This window comes from Megascapheus bottae, chromosome X, assembly GCF_031878675.1.
Source record: "Megascapheus bottae isolate mThoBot1 chromosome X, mThoBot2.hap1, whole genome shotgun sequence".
NCBI lineage: Eukaryota > Metazoa > Chordata > Mammalia > Rodentia > Geomyidae > Megascapheus > Megascapheus bottae.
In genome coordinates, this window is record NC_143547.1 from 6,694,037 (window position 1) to 6,711,087 (window position 17,051).

At 42.6% G+C, this 17,051-nt stretch overlaps 1 protein-coding gene and 1 non-coding gene across 2 annotated transcripts; both read right to left on the bottom strand.

Annotated features, from left to right (window-relative positions):
- Positions 1-10: 10 nt before the first annotated feature.
- On the bottom strand, positions 11-15,118 carry Rs1 (retinoschisin 1). Its single transcript, XM_090326411.1, has 6 exons — positions 15,067-15,118; positions 10,520-10,545; positions 9,079-9,184; positions 4,135-4,276; positions 3,152-3,347; positions 11-163 (listed from the first exon to the last, which is right to left on the bottom strand). Exons 1-6 carry the CDS (start codon positions 15,116-15,118, stop codon positions 11-13), a joined length of 675 nt encoding a protein of 224 aa, XP_090182537.1.
- A 1,860-nt stretch (positions 15,119-16,978) lies between these two features.
- On the bottom strand, positions 16,979-17,051 carry Trnav-uac (transfer RNA valine (anticodon UAC)). Its single transcript has one exon. It is a non-coding gene; the product is annotated as a tRNA-Val (tRNA).

Genomic DNA, 17,051 nt, shown 5'->3' on the forward strand with positions numbered 1-17,051 from the left:
GGGGAGGGAGTCAGGCACACTTGCTGACACACTCCAGCAGCTCCATCCGGATAGCAATGCGGACATGCCAGCCCAGAGGGATCAGTCTGATAAAGCGGGAAATGATGGGGGGCCGTAGCAGGTTCTGGACTGTGGTGCTCCGGTCTGAGTTTCCATAGAAAACCTAAAGAGAGGGAGGAAATCCAGTCACCAACATATAAGGAGAAGAAAAGAATGACTCTTGTCTGGAGCTAGCCTCAACTTACAACTACGGGAAATCTTAGAAAGTGGTTAAAATACAGAAAAGGTTACAAGTACGCTTTAAATTCTAACCATGAGGGCTGGGAATGTGGCTTAGTGGTAGAGAGCTTGCCTAGCATGCATGAAGACCTGGGTTTGATTCCTCAGTACCACCTACATAAAAAAGGCCAGATGTGGTATTGTGGCTCAAGTTGTAGTGTGCTAGCCTTGAGCAAAAGAAGCTCAGGGACAGTGCCAGGCTCTCAGTTCAAGCTCTAGGACTGGCAAAAAAAAAATCTGTGGATATAGTTGGGGGTGGATGGTGGGGGGGACATGAACTTTGGTCTTCATGTTCTCAGCTTTTTTCTCAAGGCTGGCACTCTGCCACCTGAGCCACATCACCAGATCCTGTTTGGCACATCTTTGGGGACTATCCAACATGATAGCCACTAGCTACATGTGTTTATTTCAATATCTGTGAAGCAAAACCAGAAAAAGTCAGTTTCTCACTTCTTCAGTGCTAGGATGGAACCCAGGGCATTGTGCATACACCTCAGCCAGCATTGCCCACATTTCAATACTCCATAGCTACATGTGGCCACCATATGAAGCAGTGCAGATAAGAATGTTTCCATCATCACAGGAAGTCCTGCTTGATGATGCTGATAGAAAAATGCCTTGGTCCTTATCACAGTTTTCTAGTTGTGTCCTTTGCATTTTTGACAAGGAGGGATTCCCATGTACTAAAGGTATCCAAAATGTGCTCAAGAAAAATTATTTTCCATAGCTGGCTCGCAATGGCTCACGCCTATAATCCTAACTACTCAGGAGGCTGAGATCTGGGGGTGAAGGTTCAAAGCCAGCCTGGGCACAAAAGGACCTGAGACTCTTATCTCCAATCAACCTCTAGAAAACAGGAAGTGGGGCTTGGCTCAAGGGTAGGACGGTAGCCTTGAGCTGAAGAGCTCAGGGACACCTCTGAGTTCAAGCCTCATGAACCACCCCCCCCCAAAAAAAAATTTCCTGGCTATAAAAACTAGAGAGAAATTGGGTGTGGGTGGCTCAAGTCTGGAATTCTAGCTGCTCTGAAGGATGAGATCTGAGGATCATGGTTCAAAGTCAGCCCAGGCAGGAAAGTCTGTAAGACTCTTGTCTCCCAGTAAACTACCTCCCCAAAAAGCCAAAGTGGAACCACAGTGGTAGAGTGCTAGCCTTGAGCACAAAAGGTTTAAGGATAGTGCCCAGGCCCCAAGTTCAAGTACACACACACACATTTAGAGAAAAAAATATGGAAAGGGGAGGGTGGTGACAGAGTAGAGAAGAAATTGGTGATGTTTCGGAGTTAAGGTGCTATGGATGTTGAACAGTACTTCAGGAGACATCATTGGCATTCTCTCTAGAAAGATAGTTTTGTCCCAGCACACAGAAAGATTTTATTTCCTTCCATTTGTTTTCTCCGGAAAACATCTGGCTGTGACACTTGGCCTTTTCTGGGCACATAACAGAATGTCTTGTCTGCCTTTCTTTCTTCCCTGAAGCAAGGCCCCGTGCTGCCCACTGTCGAAGCCATGAGTCTGTTCAAATTAAGAGGCAGATAAAGAGTCTATGGACAGGATCTGCCAGATTTCATATACTGCTATCCTGAGAGCACCATCAAGGCATTCAGGAGCATGGGGCTTGAAAAGAAAATTCCCATCTTGGGGAGAAACCAATTAATAAGACCAAAAATGAAATTAAGTGTCAAGTATCAAAAGATGAGGTTTCCTATTTTGTCTTAAAACCTCTTTGAAACCTCAAGCTATGATATCTTACGGTACAGATTGTCACTAGGGACTAGAAAATCTTCTGATTCTCAGCAAACACATCTACAGCTACTAACCTGATTAAATGTCAAAAACAGCCTGGGGAATTCCTTATTCTTTGGCATGCATTTCTAAATTGCCAGCCAGTATTTATTTCTAATCAGTGCATATATACATATAAATATGTCAAATCAGTCATCGGTTGTGTTTAGAACATAGTGAGGATGACTGCTCACAGTTTTCAAAACATGTATAGAATATAGAGTTCCAAAAGGCCTCAGTATCTGTGGCATCCTTTGAAGTGTGTGTGTATATGTAGTGCTGCTGGGGCTTGAACTCAGGACCTTGGTGCTGTCCCTGAGCTTTTTTGCTCAAGATTAGCAGCTACACTTCCAGCTTCTTTTTTTGGTAAGTTAATTGGAGGGTCTCATACACTTTCCTGCCCAGACCAGCTTCGAACCATGATCCATAGACCTCAGCCTCTGGAGTAGCTAGAATTAGAGGTGTGAGAGAGTTCAAGTCGTGGGTGTTGTCCCTGAGCTCTTCAGCTCTAGGCTGCTACCCTACCCCTTTAGCCACAACGCCACTTCCAGTTTTCTGCTGGTTAATTGGAGATGAGTTTCACGGAATTTAGTGCCGGGGTACGTTTTGAATTGCGATCCTCGGATCTCAGCCTCCTGAGTTGCTGGGATAACAGGCTTGAGCCACCACACCCAGCCTTTTAATAAACATATATGTACTTAAATTATTAGTTAACCAGCTAGATTGTCAGTGAGTCTCAATCAACAGTAAGGGCAGGTCCTATCTATATCAATAGATGACTAGCTATCCACATCAGGAACCTAAGCAAAGTGTATCCAATGAGCCAATGAAACAGAGTCCAAATGGCAAGCCTTGAGTCTTCAAACAACTACATGATGAGATGAGAACTCAGACAAATATCTCTGGGACAAAAACAGCATTTCTTTCCAAACAGCTAGGCACCATGGCTACAAGCAGAACATAGGGAAGAAGCACAGGTGAGTAACATGTGGTGGACCAGTGTTCTGACAGCAAGGCCAAGGGTCCGAGGATGAGAGAGGAGTCTCAGGGATGTGAGCCCAAGGTGGTTTGGGCTGAGCCCCACTCACCCGGTTGTTTCCAGTCTGATCCTTATAGTAAATCCAGTTGAGGCGTTCATCGGTCCTGTACTGCACACTATATTTGGTCATCCACTCATCAATGTCACAGCGCCCCTGGGTGAGGATGCCCGAAATCACCTTGATCTCCTTCAGATCTATCTGTAGCCACTGATTACTGTCCTGGAACTTGGAGAGCCAGGCGCATCTGCAGAGAGCACGAGAGTCACCAGCAGCCACTCCCTGTGAACCTAGCAAAAAGCCAGCGGGACTGGCCCCGAGGCCTTTACAGTAAATGTGCCCCTAGTTGTAAGGTCATTTTTTTTTTGCCAGTCCTGGGGCTTGAACTCAGGACCTGAGCACTGTCCTTGGGCTTTCTCAAGGCTAGAGCTCTACCACTTGAGCCTCAGTACCACTTCTGGCTTTTTTCTATGTATGTGGTACCGAAGAATGGAATCCAGGTCTTCATGCATGCTAGGCAAGCGCTCTACCACTAGGACAAACTGCTGGCCTTATGAGATCTTTTCTTCAGAAAGCCTTCACTGGCCCTTTTTTTTTCTTTGCCCACAGCACTCATCCCATTCATTGAATATCGAGTTATATAACAATGGGCTTACATTCGCCCCCACCCCACCCCCACCCCTTGAGCTTAGTACTTCCTGAAGCTAAATACCTCGTCCACCTTTTCTACTGCTGTACCTTCTTTGCTCAGGTGATAGTGACATATCACCAATCCCAAATTTCTTGGTTGAGATGTGTATGGGGGGGGAGGTAGTCTTGTGAATTTTTTGCCTATAATGATCTTGAACCGTGAACCTCCCAGTCTCTGTTTCCCAATTGGCTAGGATTACAGGCATAAGTCACTTTACATAGCAGGAAATGCTGTCTTTATTATAGCATGTATTGTATTATTAGAGCATGTATTATATGTATTTATTAGAGCATTATTGTATAAGAGCAACACAAATCCCTCCAGGACTACCTGCCCTACTTACCCAAATCCTTGACTGTTGAGACGGGCCTTATTTGCTGTCCACGAAGAATACCAGCCCACATACTGCTCTGGGTTAGAGCATGTGATCTGGTCTGGTGTGACTTTCCCTGACTCGAAACCCAGGGGTTTGTGATATGGGCATTCTAGGAAGAAAAAACAAGGTACATTCACACACTCGAATTTTATCCTGTATGGTAGCAAATGGCTGCAATGCTGGCTACCTGGGAGGCCAATTGTGAGGGAGAAGGCAGAAAGAGAGGAAGAGCCTTAGCACCACCTCTCCCTCCTGATCCCCTATCTGTGGCATTTTACTCTTTCTTTGGTGTCCCCTCAAAACACTCTGGGCATATTTTCCCCCAATCAGTCCATCTAAAGCTAAGGAGTTGGCTCCCGTCCCTTAGCAGTGTTGGACAATGGCAGTATTCTTGGAATCCTGGGACTACTTGTGTAGTAGCTCGGAATTCCATGTTCAGTTTGTATTCTGGACATGTTTGTCCAGATGTGGATCCTGCACACAATCTCCAGGGCACATGACCATCTCTCTTTGAAACTAGGCCTGCCTCCCGGTCCCCAAGCTTCAGCCCAGGACTCCCAGAAGAGTTTCCAGATGCATATTTCCACCTGGGTGACTCAGAGAAGCTTGGTGTCCCAAATGTCCACACCTGAACTCGTTGTCATCCATCCTCCTGTCCACGGCTCTGGGTTGAAGGCACTGATACCTCCAAGCCACAAATTGCAGACTCCAGCTGCTAAAAGCAGCTTATGGACTTGAAATGATGTAAGCTTAAAGAGGAATTCACTGACTGTCCAGGTGACAGCTCCAGCTAAGTCAGAAGACACACTGGATACCCTCAAAAAACCATCTTGGAACTCTCCAGAAATGACCTCCCACAAGCCCACATCCCCAAGCGGCCCTTATGGAGCTTTCACACCACCCACCCAAAGAGAAGAGATGGGGACTTCAAAAGGCATGCTTTGGGCTGGGAGTTTGGCCTAGTGGTAGAGGGCTTGCTTAGCATGCACAAAGACCTGGGTTTGATTCCTCAGTACCATATACATAGAAAAAGCCAGAAGTGGTGCTGTGGCTCAAGTGGTAGAGCTCTAGCCTTGAGAAAGTCCAAACAGTGCTCAGTCCCTGAGTTCAAGCCCCAGGCCTGGGGTGGGGGAAGCTAGCCTTTACATACTTCACAGGTCCAAAATGACACAGCACTGAAACTGGATTTATTTTAACTTGGAAGAATAGGAAATGTGGTATTTCTCATGCACTGTGTGCCACGAAATAAATAGCACTTAGAAAATAGAATAGAAAATGCCATAATAGAAAATGTGGCATTTCCTGGCTCTTCTTCCTCTCTATCTTTACGCCTAAGCTCCCTTCAGATCTATCCCAGGGGCCTGGAGGCTGATTTCTGTCCCCTTCCTGCTCCTTCCACTAGCCAGCTGGACACTTCAGATCGCGACACTTCCCTTGCCTCCAAGGCATCCTGTGCCCCTGTGGAATATGACTTTTTCTTTAAAGGAAGTGCTTGTCACTCTGGTCTTTCTTGCTCATTCCCTATACTCTGAGCTACACGCTAAGCACTCAACAGATACTGAATGGATGGATGATCAAATAGACAGGGCCCCCACATTTTGGATAACCTCTAGGAGCAAGTAGTAAAGAAAATGGCAGAGGCAGCAAATCGAAAGGCCAATATGGGAGAATAAGTTCCCTATATCCCTTTGCAACACAACTATAACTATCAAATGAATATAAGCTAGAGAGCTGTAGAGAAATATTGCCAAAGGCATGAGGGGATCCTTGTCAGACCCATATGATCTTTCCCAAGTTTCTGCCCATGCACTTAGAATTTCCATATTCATTTCACTCTTCAGGGAAATTAACCTCTTTTGTGATTCACGTGGCTCTTGGTAACCAAAAGGGTATTGGTAAATTTATGTTTTACTGATCCAAGCTATCTTTACTTAACGTATTAGATCCTTTTAATCAGTCACTACTTTTTGTTGGCATGTGGGCCAAGCATACTTAGAAGGAAAGTTAAGGGCTGGGGGGGGTCACTCAATGATACAACACTTGCCTAGCCTGTATGAAGCTGTGAGTTTGGTATCCTGTACCACAGAAAGTTAACCTAAAGACACAAGGAATATTCAAAGTCCTTCTTGACAAGAGATTCCATAGTTTGAATATTATAATGCATATCAGACTTGAAGATGTATGGCAATATAGTAGAATATAGAAAAATAAAGCTTATAGAATAAATCTATAAAAGAACAGATTAAACACTTGAATGTAAAACAGCATCAAATCAAAATTAAGCATTAACAAACCATTGTATTTCTTACACCTTTAAATTCCCTCCCACCCTATGACCTGCTGTCAGAGGGCCAGGCTAATCATGGCTCAACTGTGGAAATGACAGTATTAGTATCTTTAATTGCTTTAGCCAAAGCTTAGGTAGCTATAATGCACCTCACCTTCTGTTCTATGGATGTGGCCACTGGGCATTAACAAGTGTGTGCTTGAAGGCTTTGCTGCCACCTCTGAGTACCCACCCCCATACACTGTGCTGATTTTCTAGGGTCTCCACAATCACAGCAGACTCTGATGCCATCACCCAAGCTGCAGATCCAGAAAAGATAAGCTGTATGTTTGACATTCTGATGAAAATCTCAGTCCCTGAATGGACAGATAACTTCTGGAAGCTTCTGGCAAGTTCGGCCTCTCTGAATCATCTCATAGATTAAAAAACCAAGTAATAAGCTGGGTGAGGTGGCTCACACCTATAATCCTAGCTACTCAGGAGTCTGACATCTGAGGATCAAGGTTCAAAGCCAGCCTACGCATGAAAGTCCATGAAACTCTTACCTCCAAGTAACTACCAAAAAACCAGAAGTGGTGCTGTGGCTTAAGGGATAGGGAAGTAGCCTTGAGCTGAACTGCTCAGAAACAGTGCCCAGGCCCAGAGTTCAAGCCTCACAGATGACAAAAAAAAGTAATATAATAAATCAACCCCTTAGCAAGGTTGTCTTTTTTTTTATTCCTTCCAGAAAATATTTGAGTTGGTAGCAAAACCAGAACCAGACAACAACAACAACAACAACAAAAACAATGGGAAGAGAATACTACTTAAGGGGAAAATAGTTTCTAATTTTAGAAATTTAAGTCCATGGCAAGTGAGTAAGGCGAGATTGCTTGGAGGACGAGGGTGGTTTCCACATCCCTCTGAGATGAAGACCCTCTTGTCATCATAGCTGTTCATATTAGTGAAGCCAACCTACCTAAATAATCTCTGTTCACTTCCTTCTCAGAACTTCTTTCAGGTGGCATTTCAGTATGCCTTATGTCTTTTGTGTAAAAACATGTATTTCTCCTGAGTGGTAAATGTCTCCATGGTGGAGCTGAGTCCTTTATTTCTGACTTGTCAGTGCCAGGCACATGTGCTAGGCGCATGTTGAAAGCAATTTATAGATACATTTCAAAAGAGAGTCCTTCAGGATTGATGAGGCCAAAGACAGCAACACTTGAATGGCTGCCTGAGCCAATGTCACGGAACCTAGTGAAATATATAGGAAAAACCCTCTGAAGTCAAAAAAGGCCTTCCCGCTTCCCTCATTCAGGCCTTACTGTTCCTTTGCTGAAGTAATCCATATGTCTGAAACTCTGCCTTAACTCTAAGTCAGCTACCACGAGGCACCAGCTATTGTGAAATCTCATATCTCATTTATTCCTTCTAATAGAGCACGAGTCACCAAACTACTTGGCTTACTTTCTGTTTTATTTTCTGTTTTTAAAATTTGTTTCAGAACGATGGATGCATTCATTTCTTTACTATTTTATTTATTTATTGACCATGGTGGGGTTTGAACTCTACTACTAGAACCTCCGCTTAGTTAGTAATTCATTGATTGATGAATGTCTTTGTGTAGTACCAGCAGGCCTCCTCCATTAGATCTTCTACCTCGGCGTCCAAAGTATAGAGATGACAATGACTTCAAGAACTACACCGCCAGGCCTGGCTTTTCCATCTGTTTTATGATGACATTTTATTGGAACGCAGCCATCTTTTTCTATTTAGATACTGTGTAAGGCTGTTTCCAAGCTAGCAGCCATCTTTTTCTATTTAGATACTGTGTAAGGCTGTTTCCAAGCTACGATGACATAGCTGGGACATAGATCATTTGATCCACAAAGCCCAAACTATTTACTGTTTGGTCCTTTACAGGCAAAGATTTCTGGCAACAGTCTTGGAGGAAGATATTCTTATTGATCAGGATAGATTACATTTTTCTGTGAAAAGGTTGTCCTGTAAATTTTGAAGCATTCACATAACTGCGGTGTATTTTTTCACGCAGGTAAGTCTCTCCTGGGCAGGTGGTTGTACTTTACTTAATTATCCAGTGCAGGTGACTCCATGATAGGAAAAGGGAGGGCCCGGAGCTCAGAGCTGGCCCTTCAGCCCCTTGCTTAGGCTGAGACCTGCTTGGCTTGGGCTGCTACAGCTTGTGTGGGAGAAGCACGGGGCTGTGTGATGTGCAATGGGATCCAGGCACAGTTCTATCCCTTCACTGAGCAGAAAAAGAACCAAGCAGCCTTCCAGAAGTGATCCATCTGGAATACCAGCTCCAGGTTTTCTGGCCCTGAAGCCCATACCCTTCTCAAAGCTCCATACTGCCTGTCATTGACTTATTTTCAGTGATTGGTACACTCTCAGTTCCTTGACTACAGAGCCCCATGTAAACACCTTAGCTAGACCTGGTAGAGATCCAAGAAGCTGGTTTTGAACAATGGCATTGGTACAGTTGGCTGGAGCAGTGGCCAGTATGAAATGCGAGACTAGCTGTTGGAAGGCCAGAACCAGTCATTTATAGAATTCACACAGCCAGGTTGAACAGGGCTCAATAAAGGACATTTTTGACTTCATGTCCCAAGGTTGGGGCCACTCACCTGGAATGCAGTCTAAGGAGATGGCGCCTGCAGACCACAGAGCATTGGATCCTGCTTGGCAATCACACTTGCATGGCTTTTGGTCCCAAGGGCCCTCACTTTCATCCTGCAGACAGCCAGAGGGGTAGAAAGTTGGAGCAGTCACAGCACAGACAACTGGTCAACTCCACTAGAAAGCTTGTTTTCAAAAGTCGTACCCACTCCTTACCCATCATTCACGATTGCTTTGTTCTGATGGTAGACTTGTTATTGCAGCCTGAACACACACAATGCCACTCATCTTGGATTTGAAATAAATAAATGTCTGCCACCAGAGGCAACAACTGATAAGCTTCCAGGGCAATAGTCACATTCTTAGGGATTGACAACCCTGATGCAAGGCTGGGCACTTCACACACCTGGGAGTTTTTTTCTTTTGTTTGTTTGTTTTGTATGTGAGATTGAGTTTTCAAGGCACTGGATTCAGAATTGCACCATCTGATTTAAAAACCTGGTTTCCCTTACTTTCATTAAAATGTTACCATAATTCTTGCATGTTGCTGTATACCCCTGGGTTGTACAGTGACACCCTATCTTAAACATTGGACAAATACAGCAAGAATACCCACACACATATGAAACACTGGCCACACAAATGATCATATTAAATTTAAACACATTTTAACATCTTTTGAAGCTCAGAAAAAAATAAGGTAAAAATTCAAACATTAACTATTTAGATAAAAGATGCTATTGCTAGCAACAGGGGGAAAAAGTACCTTTAAAATCGTCTTGAAGGCCAAGTACCAGTGATTTATACCTGTAATCCTAGTTACTCAGGAGGCTGAGTCCTGAGGATTATGGTTCAAACTCAGCCCAGGCCGGAAATACATGAGACTCTCATCTGTAGTTAACAGAAAACCAGAAGCGGTGCTATGGCTCAAGTGTTACAGCACTAACTTTGAGCAAAAGAAGCTCAGGGAAAGTGCTCAGGCCTGTGTTCAAGCATCAGGACAGGCACAATAAAAAAATGAAAGAATTGGGTGCAGTTGCTCACACCTGTAATCATAGCTACTCAGGAGGCTGAGATTTGAGGATCTTGGTTCAAAGCCAGCCCGGGCACTAAAGACCTTGAGACTCATCTCCACTTGACCAGGAGAAAACAGGCAATGGCGCTGTGGCTCAAGGATAGGGCAGTAGCCTTGAGCTGAAGAGCTCAGAGACAGCCGCCAGGCCCAGAGTCCAAGCCCAACAACAAAAACATGCACACACGAAAGGAAATAGTGCCTTGTTTGTTAGGGTATTTATTACTCAGTATTTGATCATATGATTCTCAGCATGGCAAGGTTTCACCCTAAAGCAGCAAAAAATGAAGTTCAGTAGTTCTGTATATAATCATTGTGGCTAAGAAAACTTCCAAAGCAGTATCCACATAAATTCTAGCGTTCTTCCTATTACATACCTCTGTAGATGATAATCCAACTGTGGCTGATCAAAAGAACAAGAGGGAAAACGAAATCAAGAAAAGAAAAAAGTTCAACACAACCATGTATTACATGCAACAGTGACGTGATCATTTTGATACCAACGTTCACGGCCCCTTTCAGGAAGAAATTAAGCCAACACCTATCTGCCAGAAACAAATATCCACAGACACTAAGAAACTAAAAACAATAAAATGGAACAAATAAGATAAAAGTAATGATTTGTTCATTATAGAATACCTGGATATACGTTAATGTACCAAAGCAGATAGGAAGTGCAGAGTATATAAATCTTTCATTCATTTTTTGTCTTGTTTCAGTACTGCTATTGAACCCAGAACCTTATACATGTTCTGACACCTCGCTACATGCCCAGCAACCAGGTCTCCATTTCTAAATTGCTTAATGGGCTTGAATGCTTTTCTCCTGTTAATCTGTCTTTTGTCATAGGAGATTTCCACTATGAACTTCACGATGCATGAGGAAAGAATTCTGATTTCTTCCCATTAGCACTAAAGCTCCATTTCCTTTTTTTTGGGGGGGGGGTCATGGGTCTTGAACTAGGTCTGGGCTCCGTCCCTGAGCTCTTCAGCTCAAGGTTACCACCCTACCCCTTGAGCCATAGCCCTACTTCCCCTTTTCTAGAGGTTAACTGTAGATAAGAGTCTCAGGCCCTTTTGTGCCAGGGATGGCTTTGAACCTTGATCCTCAGATCTCAGCCTCCTGAGTAGCTAGGATTAAAGGTGTGAGCCACCGCACCCGGCTTCCATTTCCTATTTTTAACAAACCAATTGTCCGTGTCCATTGGTGGGACTTGGAGCCGGGTGTGGGCAGCACTCAGCCACTGTGTACTCGTGAGGAGGAAGAGGCCATGAAAGAAAGCCTGGGTTCTGAGCTAACGCCTGAGCTACCTCAGATTTGGGTGGATTTCTTGTAGGTCGTATTTTCCTTTCAGTTTCCCCTCCCTAGGAAGCATCTGTGTGCAGGCAGCCTGGGGCTGGGAGGTGCCAGCTCCTTAAGGAAATGAGCAGAGACAGAAGGAGCAGCAGGCTTTGACAGGAAAGGCTGTCACCAAGGGAGCAGCAACGTGGTGGCTGCAGTTCCCCAAAACGATTTCATCATAAAAGTCAGAGAACAAAAGCAAGAGCTTTTTTTTTTTTACTCCGGTCTATTTATTGTCATACCAGAAAACAACCTTGTTGGAAGGAGACAAAGAAAAAACCAGTAGCTTTGCAAGGGAAAACAGATTTCAATTCTGTGGTTGCCTATCTCTTCTGCCTATTTACTAGATTACTTTCATGTGTCTTGCACATGTTAGATGAGATGTCGGCCACTCTCCTGTCTTAGACTTGTGCACTATGAGCTCATTCTGTCCTCTTGTCCAGAAAGGCCACCCTACTGGGAAACTCTTCTTACCACAGCAAAAAAATTCAAGGCTGGCTGATTCTCCATTGAGCCTGACAAGTCCAAGAGGAAAAATGTGCAGTAGAGACTAGAAAAGACTATTTTAGTCTCTTTGATGGGATATCATTAAATATGAAGCTTCCCTTCCCTGGAAAAGAAATGAAGTGAAGCAGAAAGGCATGCAAGTATGAATAATAATCTAATTTATTTGATAACTAAATCTATTTGAGAAACATGGGTAAATCATCAGAGAAATCCAGCACCCTCTTGGAAAGAAGAGAGAAGATTGCTTCTGGTGTAAAAACGTTATTATCTCAGGCAACAGGCATATTCATGAATAAATCTGTTATTCTTCATGCTTCAACACAGATGAGCCAGAAAGACCTATGCTAAATAAGAGACAAAAGACCACATGCCCTATAATTCCATTGAAATGTAGCATCCACCTGCAAAAATATCTCGGGGACAGTACCCAGGATATGAGTTCAAGCTCCAGTACCAGCACAAAGTGAAAACAAAACAAAAACCAACAAAAGAACCTTCATATATAGGTTCCCAATTGTGTTAGTGTCTGGATTATAAATTGATCAAGTCTCAGCATACATAAAGATTTGTAAATAGGGGCTGGGAGCATGGCTTAGTGGTAGACTGCTTGTCTAGCATGCATGAAGCCCTGAGTTTGATTCCTTGCTTACACATATACAGAAAAAGCCTGAAGTGGTGCTGTAGCTTAAGTGGTAAAGCACGAGGCTTGAGCAAAAGAAGCTCAAGAACAGTGCCCAGGCCCCGTGTCAAGCCCCAGGACTGGCAAAAAAAGAATATACTGTCCTTCATGCCTCTCAGCACATGTCTTCTGTTAATGATAGCCATGAGATGTACAGATATAGATTCGAAATGCACTGAGACACTGTTAGGGGACTTGGTCTCATTCAGGGATCATGGATCAGGGTTATTAGGCTCAAGGACCTGTCCTGAGTGTCAAGTTCTTCCAAAATGTTCCTCTTAGTACTGGAGCATGAAGTCAGGGCCTACGTGTTGCCCTTAGCTTTTTGGCTCAAGGTTGGCACTCTAGGACTTGAGCCATAGTTCTAATTTTCATCAACTGATACGCTAAATTGAAACCTATTTGTACAACTGCTTAAAGCTAATTTAAGAAATAACTGTTCTATTGTGAATACTCAAGTATATCTTCTTGAACCTAAGATAAATGAGTAAATGAATCTTTCTGTTCTGTATTTTTTGATGAGGTATCAATACGTAGCCCTGGGTACCCTCTTACTCAATCTTCTCATGACCTTTTCTTTTCAAGTACTGGGATTGCCAGCATGCAGTCACCCTGCCTGACAAGAAAACATGTCTCTACGATACTGCCTCATGCTTGCTAGGTAAGTACTTTGCTGAGCTCCAACCCAGCCCTTCAAACCCATTTCTAATGTCTAAAATGAACCAGAGAAGGAATTCTGAGTAAATGGGTACTTCAGACTTGAAAGAGGCATTAAAGACTATGTTTTCCTAAAACTAAGATAATTAGAAAGGTAATTTGGTGACATTTTAGAGATCTGAATTTCATGTGTCCTTATTTACATACTTATCTCCCACTGTGGCTATTCTTAGAATATTTTTTTGCCAGTACTGGGGCTTGAACTCAGGGCCTGAGCACTGTCCTTGGGCTTTTCCCTCAATTCCTGGCTCAACCTAGAATTTTTTTTGCCAGTCCTGGCTTGAGCTTAGGGCCTGAGGATTTCTCAAGGCTAGAGCTCTACCACTTGAGCCTCAGCACAACTTCCGGCTTTTTTCTATGTATATGGTACCGAGGAATCGAACCCGGGTCTTCATGCATGCTAGGCAAGCACTTTAACCACTAGGCCAAACTCCCGGCCCCTCACCTAGGATTTTTTTAAAGGTGCATGATGCATAACCTACCCCGGCTCTTCTTAGAAATTTTTAAATGATGGTGTATATTTACTCTTTAGGGTTCCGGACTCAGTTGGATTATGCTTTGTTGTTGTTGTTTTTTTAAATGTATTTTTAATCAGCAAACCATAACAGTATGAAGTGATTTCATTATAATAATTCTAACCATCCAAGGGGCCCAACAATTGATAAATGAATAAAAAGAATACTGTATAGATACACACATATATTTCTAACTACATAGCCTAGAGTATTACTCAGCCTTAAAGGAAAATGAAATATCTTTTTCAGCAAAGTGAAATGAACTAGAAACCATGTTAATAACATGACATAAGCCATATTCAAAAAGCCAACCGTCTCAAGTTTTCACTCACTTAGAGAATGTAGACCTAAAGTGATAACAATAATGACAATGAGACATGAATGGGAAAAGAGGAACTGTTGAGTCAGTTGGTAAGAGAAAGGGAGAAAGGAAAGGATTATGCTTTTTCTTAGACTCCAGTGTCCAGTTACATTAATCCATATTTGAAATAGGGTGACCTCTTGCCCTGCTTTGCCTGGCATAGTCCTCATTTACATCTGTTGTTCCAACAGAATTATTTTTGTGCCAGTCCTGAAGCTTCAACTCAGGGCCTGCGCCTATTTTGTTCAAAGCGAGTGCTCTACCACGTGAGGCACAGCTCCACTTCCAGCTTTCCTTTTCTGGTAGTTTATTGGAGATCAGAGTCTCACAGACTTTTGTGCCCTGGCTGATCCTCAGATGTCAGCCTCCTGAGGAGCTAAGGTTACATGTGTGAGCCGCCAGCATCCAGCTCCAACAGAATTATTAACAGCGGTATCCTTCATCAGCAGTGATAACCGAGAATGGAAGATGAAATTCTCCAATCAGTTGTTATTTTGACTCTCACAGTGTTCAAGAATGCATCATGCTTTCTCACTAATCATTGCACTCATATCCTTTCTTTTTTCTGTGGATTTTAAGCACAGTTTGAATTTTCAAAGAATCTATATACAACCCAAAAGTCTCTGAGAAAAATTATGTCTACTCAAATGAAACATTGGTTATTAATAACACATGTAAACTAAGTAACAAGTCATGAGTAGGTTTTTATTGTTGTGCAAGTTGCTTTTTTATTTATCAACAATATTATGAATCAGACTGTGATATTAAATATGCAAAAATTGGCAGTGGCTGAATTGTACATACCTTCATAGCCAAACAGAAGTAATAACAAGAAGCCTTGTATCTGGGGTGGCATTTTCCTCTTGTCCTTGGCTGCAGCTCTGTGTGACTTCAGTGGAGAGCTGGCCCAGGAGCAGGGGATTAACTTGAACACGGGACTCACTAAGTATCTTATTCTGTTTAGTTCTTAGGTCTTTGTCTAAGCCTCATCATGTTAGCCCATATAGTTATTTGCCTCAACAGGAAGTCTCAAAGACACTAACATCAGCTGAGTCGGTTTAGCAAGAGAATTATTGGTCTTATTCTGTCTTTAAAGGCAAGGGAACAATGGAGGGAAACAACTATTATCTAAAGACTCAGGCCTTGCTTCTTTCCCTGCCATCATTTTCCTAAGGTCACCTTGAACAATTGCCTGCTAGATAAACTCTAACATTCTTATTTGTATGGACATGCCACAGTCTTCCCTCTAGCATCATGTTCCTTCCTTTCCACTGAGGAAAATACTCAACTTGGTGGTGGGAAGGGCAGCTATGCAAAATGATGTGTAATACTAGGGGCTCATGCCTGTAATGCCAGCTACTCAGGATGCTGAAGGATGGAGGTTCGAAGCCAGCCTGAGCAGACAAACCCTAGAACCTCTTATTGCCAATTAATCACCAAAAATCTGGAAGTGGTGCTGTTTCAAGTAGTAGAGTGACAAGCTTGAGCAAAAAAGCTAAGGGACAGTGCCCAACCCTGAGTTTCAAATACAGTATTGGAACACACACACACACACACACACACACACACACACACACACACACACTCAAAATAAAGCTGATAGGAAGGAAAACAGAATGGTAGATTGAAGGATACATCTTCATTTTTGCAAGATGAAAATGTCCTGGAGATCTGTTTACATCAGTCATTGTAAATATATGTAGCATTATTTACTAGTTAAGATGGTGTAAAAAAGAATATACTCGAACAGGCTTAACAACCATAATTCTAACAACCCTAACAGCCCTAACTGCCCTAACAACCCTACCCAACTCTATAACGCCTGTAGCTAATAAAGCAAACCCTAACTGACCGTAACAACCCTAAAAAAAGGAATATACTTGATTGTTAATCTGAAAAGTTATATATTACATTCTTCTGTTAGAAAAAGATGTACATTTATACACAGACTAAGCATAATTATATTAAAAATACCATATTGAAAATGTTTCTCCTTCCCCTTTAATTCTTTGCTTCCACAATTCCAGCCTTGGTCACACTCTTATTTACCTCTGGATTCCAACAACTTTCCTTCATTCCTCATCTCAAATATGTGTAAGGCCAATACTAAAAAAGAAAAGAAAATACTCCCTAGGAATGCTGTGATGTAAAGCAAAAACAGAAAAAAACAAACAACAACAAAGAAAAACACAAAACACCTTAAAGCAAACAAAACAAGTTCAGGAATTTGGTCATTTAGTCAGCAATTGTTGGATTGTATTCTACTGTAATACAAAGGAAATGATTGTTTTGTTTCTGCTATGTATTTTAGAGTTTAAGGAAATCCTTAATGACAATCATAACTATAATTGTAATCGATTTTTAATAATTCAAACCCAGTCAAAGTGGTGCTGGCTGGGTTCATACATTTTTGGTTAAGGTTTAGGGGAGTCAGTCTTTTCTGCTTTCCGGGAAAAGATCTATTGCAAGTGTCCCCAGGAGCTACAGGATTTTCTAAGGCAGTCTCAGATATTGGGGACATTGGTCAATGAGATGAAACTGTAGCTACAATCTGAAGGGTTACAAGGTGCCATTTAGCTCCTGTACTAAAAAAAAAGAAAGGAAAGGAGAAAAAAAAAGTTCGAATATGTTTAAATCAACAAAAAAGAGGAAAGATACACATGCTGTAAATCGGTACGTTCTTTAGGTAAGAATAAAAGTATGACTACCGTAGTCATGGTCCCACTGGGGCTCGAACCCAGGACCTTCTGCGTGTAAAGCAGACGTGATAACCACTACACTATGGAACC